This window comes from Hemitrygon akajei, chromosome 6 (assembly GCF_048418815.1).
Source record: "Hemitrygon akajei chromosome 6, sHemAka1.3, whole genome shotgun sequence".
NCBI lineage: Eukaryota > Metazoa > Chordata > Chondrichthyes > Myliobatiformes > Dasyatidae > Hemitrygon > Hemitrygon akajei.
Window position 1 is genome coordinate 67,450,484 of NC_133129.1, and position 19,308 is coordinate 67,469,791.

Here is a 19,308-nt window from a genome sequence, read left to right on the forward strand (position 1 = left end):
AATTTAAGAGACTACTAGACAGGTATATGGAGGAATTTAAGTTGGGGTTTATATGGGAGGCAGGGTTTGAGGGTCGGCACAACACTGTGGGCTGAATGGCCTGTAATGTGCTGTACTATTCTATGTTCTATTTGATTGATTTTATGTGCAATCTTTACATCAATCAAGCAGCAGCAGTTCGAGCAGAACAAGGAGAACTAGAATGGTTCAGCTTCCATAACAGGGTATGATAAGGCTGTATTCCCTCCCCCTGCCTGTTTAAACAAATCTTTAGAGAAGCAGGGGTATATGAGGAGAATCGAAGGGTGAGACTTGGTGACAGAATCATCAATAACCTTCATTATGGTGATGACACAATACCGGCTGAAAACGAAGAAGACCTGAAGCAACTGCTAAGCAGCAACTAAGAACATAACCTCAAGATGGACTAAGATTATGACTACTGGCAGCACAATCAATTTCAGTCTCGATGGAGAGGAAATTGAAGTGGTTGACACTTTCAACTTACTTGGTGCGATCAATGATTAACACTGAAGTGGTAAGCAGTTAGGAAATCCAACGAAGAACTGCCCTTGGCAGAGCGGCCATGAAGAATTTAGAGAAGATCCCCAGGAACATACAAAGATTCAACTTGTGCAAGCAATGGTTTTCTCAATGACATTATATGGATGCTAAAGTTGAAAGGAAAAGAAGGATAGGAAGCATATTGATGTCTTTGAATTGTTGTGCTGGGGAAAAATACTATGCATCTTGTGGACCTCTCACAGTACAAATAAATCAGTCCTCAACGAGATCAAACCAAGTCTCCCTCTGGACGCTCAAATGACAAGACTCAATCTATCTTACTTTGGGCACATCATGCAAAGAAACAGCTACCTGGAAAAGGATATCATGCTTGGCAAGGTGGAAGGACAATGGAAGAGAGGAAGGTCATCAATCAGATGGATGGACACAATGAAGACAGCTATGAATGCAACATTATCAGCAATGAGCTGCCTTTGCGAGGGTCAAAACTAATTTAGGCTAACTACCCATAGGGGCTCCATGAGTCGACGATGACTCGATGGCGCTTAACAACAACAGAGAAATCATTACTCATGTCATCAGGTTGCATGCTATCCAGACACATGTAACATCAACTGTTTATTCCCCTCCACTGATGCTGCCTGGCTTCCTGAGTTTCTCCAGCAGTGCATTGCTCAAGATTTCCAGCATCTCTTGTGTTTACTGTGCAATTTCACCTTCCAATTTCAGATTCTGAACATCTGAACTATTGATGGAAGCAAAGACTGGGTGGAAGAATGAAACCCACCCCAGCTTTTATATCTATGTGTTCGTCACATATTAACTTTTACATACTAAGTTACAGGGGACATTAGACAGGGGAAATAACTCACTTAGTTCAACAAAACTACACCGTTTTATGTTTGTGGAATCTTAACACTTGCAAAGCAAATCTTGATAATGCATACTGCATGTGTTACAGGCTAACAACAATAATAATAAAGGGGCACCCGCTCCTTTACAATTCTTTAGCACCTTTAAACCATGGCAATTCACACAATGGTAGCACAGAAGGCAGAAATTCAGCCTACTGAGCGTCTGGACATATTCTGATGGAATAGTCCAATTAAATCCAATTAATTCCAATTGGAACATATAACATTTTTCCAGATTTTTTTCTTCCTACTTCAAGAATTTATCCAATTCATTGAAAGATATTGTTGAATTTTGTTCCCAGTCCCATTCAGACAGCATGTTCTAGATCATCAGAACTCACTGAGTGTCACAAGTACTTTTCATCTTCCCACTAGTCCTTTGACTTTAGGTCATAATTTCATTAAAATCTAGAATACTCCAAATGGCCCAATCCCATTTACCCATCTTTGCACATGTAGATTCTCCCAAACTTGCAGAGTTCTACAATTATAAAATCTCTTCTTGTTTTCAAACTTCTCATAGTTCTTTATCCCACCACACCACCTCAGCCATTCCTGTAACAACCTGCACTATGACAACCCTCCAAAATCTGTGAGCTGCTCTAATTCTGGCCTCTGGATTATCTGCTTATTTAATCATTATATCATTAAAGACTGGGGACTTAATACTATCGTATTAAGCTTGGGAACTCCCATTCTCATCACCTTAATATCCGCTCTCCTGCCTAAGTGTCCTCATGCAGATCTTCACATGTTGATGTTTTGTTTCACATGCTTCCTAAGCTTTTGCTGCTATTGATGTTGGTATGCAGTTGACCTCTCCTTCTGCTCTCTCATGCTCATCTGGAGTCACAAGGTTCTGACTGGTGTGCTTGGGGCAAAAAACAGAAACTTTCTCTTCAGGGAGCTAATCCACCAGCATACAATCACTGGGACAGCAACTGAGTTCATATTTACCTGTACCGTTGTCCAGTGCACTACAAGTGTCCATATATTCTGGCTCTTCAGAATACTGGATAACAGACTCCTGGACGAGAGACTCCATGGTTAAAGAGCTGTTAGATGCCTCATCTATGGAAAAGAGTCAAGAGTTACACAACAGTTTTATAGTCCCACACGGTTAAGATGATCCCATCTTGGCTCTTACCAAATTAACTATGGTGGTGAATTCTCTTCAAATCAGTTTCAGGACATGACTCAGCTGGTAAGGCCAGCAATTACTGCCCACCCCAATTACCCCTGCACTCTGAAGTGAAAGCTATTTCAAAGGGTAGTCAACGGTCTTGTTCTAGACCTGGCCAAACCACGTGGAAAGTCAGCAGAACATCTTCCCATTGGATAAAGAAGAGAAAATAGAATTAGGCATAAACCCTATGACCCTTTGGGCTGTTCCATCATACAACACAATTAGGTCTTATCGTTAACAAGAGAAAACTTGCAAATGCTAGAAATCTGAGCAACAAACACAAAATGCTGGAGGAGCTCAGCAGACTAGGCAGCATCTATGGAAAATAGTACAGCTGACGTTTCAGGCCAAGACCCTTCATCATTCAGGAGTCCTACTGAAGGGTTTCAGTCTGAAACATCCACTGTACTCTTTTCCATAGATGCTACCTGGTCTGTTGAGTTCCTCCAGCATTTTGTGTGTGTTTCTAGGGCTTATCATTGACTTCAATACCCTGTTCACACTTCTCCCTCTATGCCATGACCATTTCCTGAATATATTCAATACTTGGGCCCCACTGCCTCTGGGATCGAGAGTTCCACAGGTTCACCATGCCATCAATGAAGAACTTTCTTACCCTGTATTCTGAGCAGGAAATTGGTGGTAATGCATTTATGTTCATTTCAGTTTAGTTTCTGGTGTAAGTTATCTATCATTTTAATTAAGTTTATGTAAACTTATGTCTGTCATGTACTGTGCTGCTGCAGCAAAAACTTTCACAGCCTTTATAACCCAGGTATACAGAGCAACCCTCCACGAGGACCACAACCTTGTCTTGGTTTGGAGCCTCAATGATCTGGAGAGCTATGCAGCTGGAGTGAGGGCCTTATGCTTTGGTTCCTGGTAGGGTCACTTATGCCAAACAGGTCAAAGGGTAGAGGTCAGACTAAGAGTGGTCCACTGGTCCTCTAAGTTCAGGGGTTTAGTTCAGAGTTAACAACCCTAATTGTTATGGAAACAGCAATGAAGTATCTTTCTACATCTGAACTTGATGGTATCCCTGAGTCTCCACCCGGGACTCGCATGACTGTTAGTGATGAAAACCGAGAAGAAGCTGACACCGCCAGAGATGGAGGACTTTCATTGCTGCCCTAAATGCCAGAAGCGTAACAGGCAATTAGTAAATAAGTAAACAGAGCAACTATGGCAACATACTTAAACTTTTGACTCTAGAGTTTCCAGCTGCATGAAAAATCCTCCCTGCATCTAATCTGTCTAGTTTTGTTAGAATGTTATAGGCCTCTAGAAAATCCCATCTAATACTTCTAAGCCCTAACGAATATAGGCATAATCAACCCAGTCTCTCCTCATACATCAGTGTGGCCATTCCCAAATCAGACTAGTGAACTTCCTCCAAGGCAAGAATATCCTTTCTCAACAAGGCCCCATATATTTGCATCAAGTCAAGATTCCTGCTGTACTCAAGTTGACTTGCAATGAAGGCCCAAAGACATTTTTTAATTGATCCCCTACTTCATCGGCTCTTGGGGGTAAAGGGCAGAAGTGCCAGATTTCCAGCACTGTTTCTTTGAAGAACTTTTCTTACATTGTTCCTGAATGGCATGGCTTTAATTTTAACAGTTTGCCCCTTTGTCCTGGACCTGAGAAGTTTCCCTCTCCATTAACCCAAAACTTAACCATTAAGTCACAGGCTAATCTGTCTACTGAACCAATGCAGAGCAATTCCACCTGTCCTCTCTGTCTGATTACTCCACGTCCTTCCACCTCCCTTAACTGTTCTACTTGATGAAATCAGAGGGCAAAACAAAGCCCGTGCAGTCACAGGGAGAATGTGCAAAGTCTGCACAAAGTTCATCATCCTGCAGCAGCTAAATTAAATCGTTCCTTTAATTTTCCATTCCCAAAGTTACTCGGAAAAATACATTCCCATACTTTTAGTTGACATTATTCTTCTTTCTGACATTGATCACAAGTGTCCCAGTTACCTTTTGCTCTTACCGGAATCTGGAGATATAAGGGGTAGCACTGTATCATAGTTGCATCTTTCCATGGCTAAGCAGAACTCCTTGAAAAACTGCTGCTTATCTGACCTTCTCAAACAATCAAGTAACTTCTCTGCTCCTGCAGTGTCACCCCTGCGTTCACAGACCTGTGCAAACATTTGACAAGTCAGAATCCTCCGTTTTTATTTGGTCATTTACGAGAAGTGGGGCTGAAGGACTGGGAGATGTTACAAAGGAAAAGTGGCTAGGGCTGCACTCCAGCTAGGTTACACAGTACAAAAGGCTGGTTATTCTTCTGTTGTAGTTCACCTCTCACGTGCTAGCTGACGCTCTGTTTGGGCTTTGCCCAGACCATTCTCCTCATGACCTCACCACACTCATGATCCGATGGAGGACCAGTGACCGAATCCTAGACATGAAGTGAGAGCCACAGTAATATCGAGGCAATGTTTGTCTGGGTGAGGAATCGAGGAGCCCTGGTAGAGCCAGGCATCGTAGGGAACACACTTCAATGTTTGGACTTATGCCTCACAGAAGGAAGACTGTCCTTGTTGGTGGACAAACATCCCAGACCTAGAGTTCCTCTGGGGATATTCCTTGGCCAACTGTTTTTCAGTGCTCCATACTTTTCATCACTGAATCAAAACTGATGACAATCTTAGCAAATGAAGCCTCTTGTGCTTGCATGCCCAAGCCAACATCTAAGCATGGGCTAAGAAACGGTAAGTAACTTCCACATAACAAAAATGACAGGCAAAAAAAGAGAGTTTAACCAACTATCCTTGATATTCAGTGCCTCAACCAGCATGATCAGGAACTCAGCTGGGCTAGTCACATCTTTCTGTAGCCACAAGAGGTAGGTACCCTGTGGCAAAAAACTCACTTAACACAGCTGAAAACTTTCCCATCTTTTACAAGGCACAAGTCAAGAATACATTGGTATGTATCCCACTTGCCCACATGAATCCAGTTCCATCATCTATCATTAAACTCAACACTACCCAAGTCAAGATGGCCCACTTGATTAGGATCCTATGAACCACCATTAGCTACGCAGCAGTGGATCAACAAAGTGCTGTGCTGTTACTTACTACACTGACAAAAACTCCAAAACTTGTGGTTTCTACTACTAAAGAAAAGGACAGCAAGCGCATTTGTGGATCCCCTTACTGGCCACACATCATCCTGATTTAAAAGCATCATCACTGGGTGTAAATCCTGGAACTACCTGCCAAATTGCACCAGGGAAGTACCTATCAGCAGAAAGATTGCTTAGGTTCAAGGTAGTCACTTTTTGGGGGCAATAAATGTTGGCATTACCAGTGACATTGAGTAATGAGGCAGCGCGGTAGCACAGTGGTTAGCACAACGTATTACAATACAGGTGACCAGGGTTCAATTCCCGCCACTGCCTGTAAGGAGTTCTCCCTGTGGGCTTCCTCTGGGTGCTCCGGTATCCTCCCACAGTCCAAAGACGTACCGGTTGGTAGGTTAATTGGTCATTGTAAATTGTTATGTTATTATGCTCTGATTAAACTGGATGATTGCTGGACTTGAAGGGCCAGAAGGGCCTATTCTGCATTGCATCCCAATAAATCAATCAATCAATCTAGATCCTCAAAAAGAGATTAAATTTTATATTAAAAAAAAAATGTGCCAAAGGGAGACATGCTAGAAAGGACAAAGCCCCAGGCAGTGACAGAGGTTAGGAAGAAGAAGTAATTAGAAAGACAGATCAGATTAGGGAAGGCATTCCAGAGTTCAGACTCGGGCAGCTGGAACAATAGAACTGAGAGAGATGCAAAATAATCAGATCCATTTCTGAGGCCTGTTAACAGAAGGAATTGAAAAATGTGAAAAAATTGTATCTTTACATACTCCTATGATTTTCATACCTGCGTCACTTATGGCAAGGTCCTAAATATGAAGCAGTAATTTCCTGGACAATATCAGAAGGCAAACTTAGACAACCTTAACTATCGCCCATCAACTTCCCCACGTCCTTTAAGCGTTAAGGAGTACCTTTTTAATTTCTTCCTCTTCTCTCGGCAGTAGACACCGCATGTGTAAAATAACATCGTTTGGTTTTATGTTAGAAACAATTGTTTGAGAAACACGATTCAGAAGCTCTTTACTCTCCCGCAACTTCTCAATTTCAGAAAAATCGGCTTTCTCAATGGCATCCTGCAGACCAGTGTAACCTGAAAACAGAGCATACATAGAATGGTCATGGCTAGTTGGGTGCATTACCAGAACTTCAGCAAGTCCTCAGCCATACAAGCTTTCACGTTCATCCCCAGGACATTATTAGGCATGTAAAAAATGGTACAAGGTTTGTTATTTTTTCCGTTCAGTAAATCATAATGATTACTTGATTCTCTGGGAATCATCAGAGTGCAGTACCTAATCAACCAAATAACTCTGGGACATTCCACCGTCTGGAGTAGACCATTCAGTTCCTCATTTAAGATGATAATAAAATCCATCATCCTGATTTCATCTTCCTAAATCATTCCTATATTCTTTGATCCCAAAGCCTAAAATCTGATCTTGGCTTTATGCAGGAAGAGTGAGGTGTCCCAGAATGGAACACAGTAATGGTGGTTTCTGAGAAAAATCTCACCACTCCGGTACTTTCAAGGCATTAGAATTCATCAGTCTCGGCTTTCAATATATTTCAGTAGCGAAGCATCTCTCTGGAATCAAGAATTTCACAGACTCACAACCAACTCACCTTAGAGAAATCATTCTCCTCTTGGTCATAAGTGTTCTCCATTATAAACTCCCCAATTCCCAAAGGAAGCTTCATTTTAACAAAACTCTTCAAGAGAACGGATTCCCATTTACTTATGAATTCTCATTTACATTCTCAACCATTTCTCCCAAATATGATCATACCCTTTCTTGCTCTTCTCAGGCCCAAGCAGTACACTATATCCATTTCTGACCTTGTCCACTAATAATTACAGTATTGGTCAAGTTGCTAGTGCAGAATGTATCTCTTAAATGGACACTTTGGTAAACAATTTGTCTTTAATATCGGAGCATTGCAAACATCATAAAAAGACTTGCCTTTCTACAGCATTTTCCATGTCCTCAGGACATCCTAAAGAACTTCCCAATCAACGAAGTGCTGCCAAAGTGTAACCAGACAATTTGTATGTCACTAGCTCCCACAAATAGTAAAGTGATGATCACTGCATTGTTGTTTTTATAACAATGAATAAATATTAGCCCTGATGTTGGGGCAAACTCCCTGCTCTTCTTTGAAAGACTACTTTGAAGTATTTTATGCCTTTCTAGAAGACCAGATGTAACCTTCATTCCCAGATGAAAGATGGCACCTCTGATCAAAAAGATACTGGTTTGTTCACCAAGTCTTTTAAAATTTTCATTTGATTATAATAATTAGAAGCATATAGATGTGATTTTTAGGCAATAACAGCTCACTTACCCACAGCTCTCAATTCATCTAAAAATGCTTGATACCATCCTCTTTCTTCTAGCTTAATCAAGCATTTTAAAAAATTTTCTGCCGAAGATGTGAAAGATGTTTCTTCCAGGGATAAGATTTCTTCAATCTTAACTGGGGATAGGAACAGTGTTAGTCTTTGTAAAACTGAATAAGTTCAAAGTAAATTTATTACCAAGGTACGCGTAGGTCACCATATTCATTTCCCCGAGATTCATTTTCTTGTGGGCATACACAGTAAGTCCAGGAAACACAATAGATTCAATGGAAGACCACACCCAACAGGACAAACAACTAATGTGCAAAAGACAACTTGCAAATACAAGAGTGCGTAAATAAATAAGTAAGAAAGCAATAAATATCAAGAACGTGAGCCAAAGAGTCCTGGAAAGTGAGTCCACAGGTTGTGAAAGCAGTTCAGCAATGTTGGGACAAGTGAAGTTATCCCCACTGGTACAAGAGCCTGATGGTCAAGGGGTAATGGCTCTTTCTAAACCTGGTGGTGTGGATCCTGAGGTTCCTGTACCTTCTTCCTGGATGCTGAAGACAAAAACTTTAAAATAACTTACAAACAATAGACACTAATATAGTACCTAGGATATCTAGGATAAAACACGCCTTGACTCTGCTCTGCCGTGGTGTAAGATTAACTATCAGTGAGGTGGCAAGAGTGGAACATTGGAATTGTTCTGTATTGGTGAGTTAAGGTAGGCTGAGCCTCCTCTCAGCCTTAAGCATCTTGCAAACTTATACACAATTTAACTTTACTGAGAGAAATGCATATTTAACACAAACCAGTGTGCTGAAGACAACAAATTGTGCAAATACATAAAGATACAATAATAAATAAATAAGTGATAACTATCAAGAACATGAGATAAAATGAGTCTACAGATTGTAGGAGCAGTTCAGTGATGGGGCAAGTGAAGTTGATTGAAGTTATCCCCTTTGATTCAAGAACAAGATGGCTGAAGGTTAGTAAGTGTTTCTGAACCCTATGGTGTGAGGCTTGAGGCTCCTGTACCTTCTTGCTGAAGGCAGCAGTGAGAAGAGTGCGTGACCTGTGAGGTGCGGCCCCTGATGACAGATGCTGCTTTCCTACAACAATGCTCCATGTAAATATGCTCAATGATGGGGAGGGCTTTACCCATGATGGACTGGGCCATATCCAGTCTTTTTTGTAATTGGAAAGGTTAAAGTGAATGCTACTTAATATAGATGGGACTCATCCCAAGCTGCTGAGGGAGGTGAAAATGGTGGAAGCACCTAAGTGCTACACCTGGCCATACACCTCCTCCCTTACCTCCATTCAGGGCCCCAAACAGTCCTTCCTTGACAAATAAGAGAGAATCTGCAGATGCTGGAAATCCAAGCAATATACACAAAATGTTGGAGGAACTCAGCAGATCAGGCAGCATCTAAAAAGAGTGAACAGTTGACAATTTTCCATAGATGCTGCCTGACCTGCTGGGGCCATCTATTGTGTTTGATGCTCCCAGTGCGGCCTCCTCCACATTGGTGAGACCTGTGGGAAATTGAGGGGCTGCTTCGTTGAGCACCTCACACCGTCTGCCACAGGCGGAACTTCCTAGTGGTCAAACATTTTTCATTCTGATTCCTATTCCTATTCCTTTTCCAATCTGTCGATCCATGGCCTCCTCTTGTGTCAAGATGAGGCCACCCTCAGGGCGGAGAAGCAACACCTTATATTCTGTCTCGTACCTTCCAACCTGAAGGCATAAATGTCGATTTCTCCATCTGGTGAGCAATCCACCCTCTCCCCCACCTTCTTCTATTCCCATCGCTGAACTCTCACTTCTTCTCATCTGCCCATTACGTACCCCGAGTCCCTTTCTCCTATTGTTCACTCTCCTCTCCCAACAGATTCTTTCTTCTCCAGCCCTTGACCTTTCCCACCCACCTGGCGTCACCTATCACCTTCTAGCTAGCTTTCACCTCTCCCCCATCTTTTAATTCAGGCATCTTTCTTCCCCTTTCCCCCCAGACGACTGTTTACTCTTTTCCATAGATGCTGCCTGACTTGCCGAGTTCCTCCAGCATTTTGTGTGTGTTGCTTCAGAGTCTATTGATATCAGGAAATGTAGCAGCAAATTCATGGACCCTATACAGATTTACAGAGGAGGAGATGTTTGCTGTTTTGAGGAAAATTAGGGTGGATAAATCCCCAGAGCCTGACAAGGTGTTTCTTTGGACTCTGTGGGAAGCTAGTGTAGAAACTGTAGAGACCCTAGCAGAGATATTTAAAAGACCCTTAGCCATGGGGGAGGTGCTGGAAGATTGGAGGACAGATAATGTTGTTCTGTTGTTTAAGAAAGGCTCTAAGAATAAGCCATGAAATTATACCCAGGGAGCCTGACATCCGTAGTGAGAAAATGATTGAAAAGTATTCAAAAGGGACTGGATATATGAGTATTTGGGTAGACAGGGACTGATTAGGGATACTCAGCATGGCTTTGTGTGTGGTGTCTAACCAAATTTACAGAGTTTTTTTTAAAGTTATCAGGCAAAGTGATGAAGGCAAGGCAGTGGATATTGTCATCATGGACTTTAGCAAGCCTTTGACAAGGTCCGGCATGGGAGGTTAGTCAAGAAGGTTTAGAAGCTTAGCATTCAAGATGAGGTAGTAAATTGGATTAGGCATTGGCTTCATGGAAGAAGCCAGGGAGTGGTCATATATGGTTGCTTCCCTGACTGGAGGCCTGTGACTAGTGGTGTGCTACAGGAATTGGTGCTTTGTGTTTGTCATCTGTATCGACAATCTGGATGATAATGTGGTTAACTCGATCAGCAAATTTATGGATGAACTAACACTGGGGTGTAGTGAATAGTGAGAAAGATTGTCAAAGCTTGCAGTGAGATCCAGACCAGTGAGAAAAATGGGGTGAAAAATGGCAGATGGAATTTAATGTAGGCAAATACAAGGTGTTGAACTTTATGAGGAACAAGAGGAGTTGAACGGTAAGGGATTAAGGAGTGTGGTAGAATAGAGGGATCTGGGAATACAGATTTCATAATTCCTTGAAATTAGCGTCACAGGTAGATAAGATCATAAAGAAAGCTTTTTGCACATTGGCCTTCATAAATCAATGTATTGAATACAGGAGTTGGCATGATATGTTGAAAGTTTATAAGACAATGGTGAGGCATACTTTGGAGTTTTGTGTCCAGTTTTGGTCACCTACCTACAGGAAAGATGTCAATAAGATTGAAAGAATGCAAAGGAAATTTGCAAGAATGTTGCCAGGACTTGAGTACTTGAGTTAGGACTAGAATGTAGAAGATTGAGCAGAAATTTGATAGAGATAAAATACATCTAGAGCAGCTTACAGCAGTTTGTCATTGAGCCTACTAGGGTATCAGCTACATTGGATTGGGTGTTATATAATGAACCAGAGGTGAATAGGGAGCTTAAGGTAAAGGAACCCTTAGGAGACAGTTCAACTTGAAATTTGATAGAGTACGAGAGAGGAGTTGGCCAAAGTAAATTTGAAGGAAATGCTGGCAGGGACGACAGCAGAACAACAATGGCTTGAGTTTCTGGGAAAAAGTGAGAAGGTGCAGGATAGATCTATTTCAAAAACAAAGCAATACTCAAATGGCAACATTTTCAACTGTGGCTGACAAAGAAACACAAAGCTAATGTAAAAGCAAAACAGTGGGAATACAACAAAGCTAAAATTAATGGGAAGGTAGAGGACTGGAAAACTTTTAAAACCCTACAGAGTGCAACTAAAAGAATCATTAGGAGGGAATAGATAAAATATTTAAGGAAGCTAGCAAACAATTATCAAGACAGAAAATGTTTTTGCAAGTATGTAAAAAATAAGAGAGAGGTGAGAGTGGATATAGGACCACTAGAAAATGAGGCTGGAGAAGTAATAATGGGGGACAAGGACATGGCAGATGAACTAAATGAGTGTTTTGCATCAGTCATCACTGTGGAAGACACAAGTAGTGCGCCAGATGTTGAAGAAGTGAGGGAAGAGAATTGAGTGCAGTTAATATTACAAGGAAGATGGTGCTTAAAAAGCTGAAAGACCTAAGGGTATCTAAGTCACCCAGACCAGATGAACTGCACCCTAGCATTCTGAAAGAGGTAGCGGTAGAGATTGTGGGGGCAGTAGTAATGATCTTTCAAAAACCATTGGATTCTGGCATGGTTCCAGAGGACTGGAAAATTGCAAATATCACTCTACTCTTTAAGAAAGGAGGAAAGCAGCGGAAAGGAAAGTATAGACCAGTTAGCCTGACCTCAGTGGTTGGGAAGATGTGAAGTCAATAGTTAAGGATGAGGTTATGGAGTACTTGGTGACACAGGACAAGATAGGGCAAAGTCAGCATGGTTTTCTTAAGGGAAAATCTTGCCTGATGAACCTGCTGGAATTCTTTGAGGAGATTACAAGTAGGATAGATAAAGGGGATACAATGGATGTTGTATATTTAGATTTTCAGAAGACCTTTGGCAAGGTGCCACACAAGAGGCTGCTTACCAAGTTTAGAGCCCATGATATTAAAGGAAAGTTACTGGAATGGTTAGAGCATTGGCTAATTGGTAGAAGGCAGTGAATGGGACTAAAAGGATCCTTTTCTGGTTGACTGCCAGCAATTAGTGGTGTTTCATAGGGGTTGGTGTTGGGACTGCTTCTTTTTATGCTGTACGTCAATGATTTAGGTGATGGAATAGATAACTTTGTTGCCAGATTTGGAGACGATATGGAGATTGGTTAAGGAAACTATGTTTGTACAAGACTGCAGAAGGACTCAGACAATTTAGGAGAATGGGCAAAAAAGTGGCAAATGAAATACAATGTTGGAAAATGCATAGTCATGCACTTTTGTAGTAGAGATAAATGTGCAAAAATCTGGGATGTAAAGAACCTTGGGAATCCTTGTGCAGAACCCCCTAAAGGTTAACTTGCAGGTTAAGTTGGTGGTGAGGAAGGCAAATGCAATGTTACCATTCATTTCAAGAAGTTTGGAATATAAAAGCAAGGATGTGATGCTGAGGCTTTACTGGTGAGGCCTCACCTTGAGTATTGTTAATAGTTTTGAGCCCCTTATGTAAGAAGATATGTTGGCATTGGAGCAGGTTCAGAGGCAGTTCATAAAGATGATTCCAGGAATGAAAGGGTTATCATATGAGGAACTTTTGATGGCTCTGGGCCTGTACTCATTGGTATTTAGAAAGATGAGGGGGGAATCTCATTGAAACATTTTGTATGTTGAAAGGCCCTGATAGAGTAGATGTGAAAAGGATATTTCCCATGTTGGGGGAGTCTAGGACAAGAGGGCACATCCTCAGGGTAGAGGGGCACCATTTAAAATAGAGATGCGGAGAAATTTCTTTAGCCAGAGGGTGGTAAACTTGTGGAATTTATTACCACTAGCAGCTGGGAAGGCCAGGTCATTGGGTGTATTTAAGGCAGAGCTTAATAGGTTCCTGATTGGCCATAGCATCAAAGGCTACGGGGAGAAGGCTGAGGAGGGGGGCTGAGGAAATGAAAAAAGGATCTGCTGTGATTGAATTGCAGAGCAGACTCAATGGGCCAAATAGCCTAATTCTGCTCCTGTCTTATGGTCTAAAATTATGAGGGGTATAGATAGGGCCTTTTGCAAGCAGACCTTTTCCACTGAATTTGGGTGAGACTACAACTGGAGGTCATGGATTAAGGGTGAAAGGTGAAATGTTTAAGGACAACATGAAGGGGAACTTCTTCACTCCAAGGGTGTTGAGAGTGTGGAACGAGCTGCCAGCACATGTGGTGGATGTGGGCCAGGTCAATTTCAACACTTAAGAGAAATTTGGACAGGTACATGGATGAGAAGGGTATAGAGGACAATGGTTCGGGCGCAGGTCGAAGGGACTAGGCAGTATAATGGTTTGGCACACAGACCAGATGGGTCAAAGTTCTTGTTTTTGTTCTGTAGTGCTCTGGCTCGAATCTTCCAATCCTGCTGAATCAGCAGGGGGTTGGGAAGGGTTTAAAAAAGTGTTAACAACATGCCTCGTAGGGCCATGCTGGTCAATTTACTTCAGTTAAGGGAAAACTTCCAAAATGTAAAATCAAAAGCAAATTAATAGGCATTTGAATTAATAGTCAGTGAGGGTATATGAAGCAAACCTCTTTCTGACTAGCTGGATTGAACATAATGATGAGGAAAGCAGAATGCTAATTGAGGAAGTGTCGTAGATATTGTTCACAGTAGGTTTCAGAAAGTGAAAGGAAGTTGAATCCAATGACAAAGTAGAGCATCACGATAGACAATTATTTTCAGAATGAACGATAGTATATTCCCTGGGTAGATGCTGAGAGTAGAGCTTTAGATATTTACTGATGATTTAGAGATAAGTGTAGGGGGAACTTTTCAGTATTTGTTAACAATCCAAAACTTGGAGCTGTGGTAAACATTGAAATACAAGGGAATTTCAATAGGCTGGCAAAATGGGCAGAACTCTGGCTATGAGCAGAATCTCATTGAATGAATGAAGAGCATTTCCCATATCTTGAGAGCTTGATCTCATTGAAGCCAGATATTAATTAACTTCATCACTCTGTTCAATCTGCCAGTCCAGCCTTTTGGTCAATTAAGGAAAAGGGTTCTGGAAGATAAGACCTCAAATCTGGCACAAATTTGACAGTCTATTGCACAGCAGTGAGACCTAAATGCTTCAGCTACAAGACTAACCATAACAGGCATCTCAATGCTCTGGAAATTTAGGGAATAGTGAAGCAATATTAGTGGCCTCTTCCAGACAAACACTGAGCATTGAAGTTCTGGTTGGCACAATCAGCTGAATTTCACAGACCACATCACTGTTGTGCCCAATCCTAGACTGAAACAGACACCCTATTCCAAGCTTTTTAATGGGTGAAGGTTACCAAGCAGACAGAGAAAAAGATACAAGGACCGTTCAAATTGGAGGAATATTCAGGATGGCAATGGAACTTCCAGGCCATGCACTGGGAGCAGAGAAGCTGACAAAGCAAGACATGGACTATGTTAAAAGTACTCTCCAGTTACCAGCTGTCCCGTCTATGGAAGATCTGGCCTCAGTAACCATTTCAGAACCCATAAGTGTGGAAGTCATCTTCCTAAGGCCTTACCAAGAAACATGAGGATCTTGAATATATATTTTCAATCGTGGACAGGAACAGATGGTGGGACAGAAATTACTAAAGTGATATTGGATTCTAGATCTTAGGAACGCATTAGTCGTACTGAAGCTGACCACTAAGCCAAAATTGGTACTGCATCTATTTCTGGTCACTATCTTAGAAGTTCTCAGGGTCTTGGAAAGGGATATACTAGAAAGGCTCCAAAGCTTATTTTTGCACATCATTGTAGGCCAAAGGGCATGATCCTGTGTTGGACTGTTGTATGGGGTGATTTAAGGTCAGTGTAGAAGCTGGAGTTGTTATCCTTGGATAAAATTCATGAGAGACTTGACAGATCATAGTGATTTTATGAGGTAAATACGACGAACTAGTAATTGGTCCAAGATTTCGATAGCGTACATTTATAGTGATGGGGGATTCTCTCTCTCCCCCCTCCCCCGCACTGTTTGCAACAGTGACTTTTCAATTGCCCATGGTGGGTTAAATGACTGTAAAAGACATGTTGAGGTGAGTTTAACAGGTGTCATTCGTTCATTAGCACAGCTAACATTATTTAAACTAGCTGGCTAGCTGCTAAGAGCTACTCCACAAGGAATAGTGTGTGTGTGTGTGTGTGTGTGTGTGTGTGTGTGTGTGTGTGTGTGTGTGTGTGTGTGTGTGTGTGTGTGTGTGTGTGTGTGTGTGTGTGTGTGTGTGTGTGTGTGTGTGTGTGTGTGTGTGTGTGTGTGTGTGTGTGTGTGTGTGTGTGTGTGTGTGTGTGTGTGCGCGCGCGCGCCCGCGCGCGCGCATAGTTTCAATCTGTCATCAAATAAATTGTTGTGTTCTTTCATAATCAAATGTCCTGTATACATACACCCTTGGAGGTCGACCGGGAGGGTGGATATGGGGTTGCAGGGGGCGGCGGTGGTGGTGCTACCTCCCTGAAATGAGTTTTTGCAGGGTGGGATGTCTGCCAGTAGCACTTCCTTTACGTGAAACACAAGAGGTGTGATTTCACTGGATACTCTCCGATCGGCGCCTGCCTACGATTGGATGAAACCGCCCCTTTCTGGAGCAAAACCGGGTCGGAAGCGGGTGAAGTTGGGTGAAAAACAGTTCTTTCACTCAGCACGATTTTTTTTACTGCTAAACAGGCTCGGGTAAAAAATGAAACAAGCATATTTCAAAAACATCACCTGTATATTCAAGTATATAGGATATATATCACATGAAAAAACAAACCTGGAGAGAGATAGTTTTTGAGAAATCCTTGGATGTAACTCGGTCGCAGAATGCTGGTAATATACTCTTTCCATCGCTCTAAATTTGCTTTCTCAACTGCTGTCATTTTGAATCACTGATTTGTTTTAAATATAAATACTGACTGCAATTCCCATTGATGTTCCGAGCTCTCCACTTCCGCGGCTGGACGGGTTTGCACCTCGGCAGTACTGTTTATAACTGAAGAGTCTCCGCCTTCATTTGCGTAATTTACGGAAAAGCAGTACTTACGGCTGCACACTTGAGAACCAGATGGTAAAGATTTAATGTACACCAACGGTCTCATTCGGGCAAAAAGAAACGCAAATGTTGAAGGCAAAGTTGCTTGAAGTGATTTTTGCTTTTTTTAAAAAATCGTTTATTCATAATCTGTATCAGTTTCGATTCTTTTATCGGTTTCGTTTCCCCTGTTTTTGTTCATAGATTCTCAAATTGCATTCCACCGCTGAGGCTGTAACTCACGCCAAGTTTCGTTCATACACCAGTTCTCGGGTACTTGGATAAAGAAGGGGATAAATTGGATAGCACGGGACAATACTGCCCCGGGGTTACACAAAATAGGCCACTCGTCAGTGGTTTACTGAGGCTAGTGATTTTCGCAGGAATTCCCTTGTCTTTGGTCATGGCAGATATTTTTATTTATATTTATTGCTGATATTTTTAGGGGCCGGGAGTTAATTAAGCATCTGACATGGTAGGCCAAAGGCAAGTACTAGGAACGATTGTATTATAGTGGAACTCTCTCTGGATATAGTGCACTGACCATCATTTACTTTGAGCCAAGGGAATGAGGCTCTTTTTTCGCTGGGACATAAACAGGGTTTATGTTTATATACCAGTATATCTATAAACTGTGGAATAACTTGCTCACTTCTACTTGACCTTAGCTCTCATTAAGTAGAGGGCATCTGTCACCTTCGCAAGTATTAGTGTGCTTGGAATTTTAAGGTTGGGTATGTCTCCAGCTCAACAAATTTGGTGTGATTGTCTATTTAGAGCTGGGGCTGCAATATGTAGCAGATGCTGTGGTAACCTTACAGCTTCCTCAATCATAATCTTTTAGCCACTAAGTTAGATCCTCAGAACCTCAATGCAAGTTGAGCTCCCTCTAAGAGTTCTCCCCCAGTTCCACCATGTTGTCCCATTGGGCTCTGATCTCCACCTCCTCTGTGGTATTCTGATGGCTAAGAGGTCAGCAAAATGCCACATCTCAACACTAAGGTCAAGTAGTACCCATCTTCAGCTTTCTTCTGCAGCACTTTGAAATTCCTCACTTACTCCAAGTTACAAAACACACTTCTCCATGAACAAGTCTCAAACCTCCGCTGATCTTTTCAAAATGAGCTCAATGAGCTTTGTGGTTTGTGGTCAAATGGCCCAGTCCAATTTTATAGCTCAGTGCCACAACAGGTTAGCACAAGGTTTTACAGCACAGGCACCCAGGTTCAATTCTCCTAGCTGCCTGTAAGGAGCTTCTATTTTCTCCCCGTGACCATGTGGGTTTCCTCCCAGAGTCCAAAGCCGTACTGGTTGTTAGGTTAATTGGTCATTGTCCCATGATTGGGCTAGGACTAAATTGGGGGGGGGGGGATTGCTAGATATCATGACTTGAAGAGCTGGAATGGCCTATTCCATGCTGTATCCTGATTAAATTAATCAATCAATAAATGTCACTCTCTATTCCAGGCACCCAGAACTTGATTCTGACCTCAAGTACTACTTAGCCTGTTCGCTTGGTGAGGGTGTGGGTTTCCACTAGTACACTGGTTTTCTCCCATGCCCTAGAGACATGTTGGTAGCTTATGGCTACTGTGAATTCGCCCCTGCTGCAGCTGGGTGGCAAAATCAAAGGTGGGCGAGCACGTGAGAGAACATAGAGAAGTTGTAGGGCTACAGGCTGTCTTCAGGTTACAGATGACCGAACATACACCCATGCAGAAAAACGAGATCTCATAATGTTATTAAATTCAAATGTCTGAAAAATGTACACACATTCTTTTTGTATATTTATTCAAGAGATGTGGGCATGAAAGGCTGAGCCAGTATGGGATGGCCCATTGCTGGTTGCTCTTCAGAAGCTGGTTGTGAGCTGACTTTTTAAACCACTGAAATTCTTGAGATGTGGGTATACGCAAATCCCGTTAGAGATGAAGTTGCAGAATTTTGATCCATTGGTGAAGCAATGATGAGATATTTTAAAGTCAGGAGGGCAATTTCCAGAGGGAGGTGTGCTAACAAATCAGAATCAAGTTTAATACCACTGGCATATGTTGTGAATTTTCTTGTTATGCAGCAGCAGTACTTTGCAATACATAATAAAAACTGTGTTAAAGTATATATAGTCATAGAAAAGTACAGCACAGAAACAGGCTCATCTAGTTGACACCGAACTATTTAAACTGCCTACTCCCATCGACCCGCACTGAGACCATAGTTCTCCATACCGCTAATATCCAAACTTCTCAAACATCGAAATCAAGCTCACGTGCAGCATTGCAATGGCAGCTTGTTCCACGACCCTCTGAGTCAATGTTTCCCCTCATACTTTTCATCTTGCACTCTTAACCCATGACCTCTAGTTGTAGTTCCACCCCTCAGTGGAAGCCTGCTTGTATTTACTCGATCTATACACCTCATAATTTTGTATACCTCTATCAAATCTCATCACGAAGGAATAAAGACTTAACCTATTCAATCTTTTCAAATAACTCAGGTCCTCCAGACCTGGCAACATCCTTGTAAATTTTCTCTGTACTCTTTCAACCTTATTTGCATCTTTCCTGTAGGTCAGTGACCAAAACTGCACACA

General features: G+C 41.9%; 1 protein-coding gene across 1 annotated transcript in view; it reads right to left on the reverse strand.

The window, feature by feature from the left end:
* The window catches only part of rigi (RNA sensor RIG-I), a 64,251-nt gene extending 47,578 nt beyond the window's left edge, over window positions 1–16,673 (reverse strand). Inside the window, exons 1-5 of the mRNA XM_073048572.1 lie at window positions 16,461–16,673; window positions 8,083–8,214; window positions 6,651–6,829; window positions 4,624–4,774; window positions 2,397–2,510 (exon numbers count right to left, since the gene is read on the reverse strand). Of these exons, the coding sequence (XP_072904673.1) occupies window positions 2,397–2,510; window positions 4,624–4,774; window positions 6,651–6,829; window positions 8,083–8,214; window positions 16,461–16,566 (682 nt within the window). The 5' untranslated portion in view covers window positions 16,567–16,673. The remainder of the gene's footprint in view (window positions 1–2,396; window positions 2,511–4,623; window positions 4,775–6,650; window positions 6,830–8,082; window positions 8,215–16,460) is intronic.
* Window positions 16,674–19,308: the final 2,635 nt, after the last annotated feature.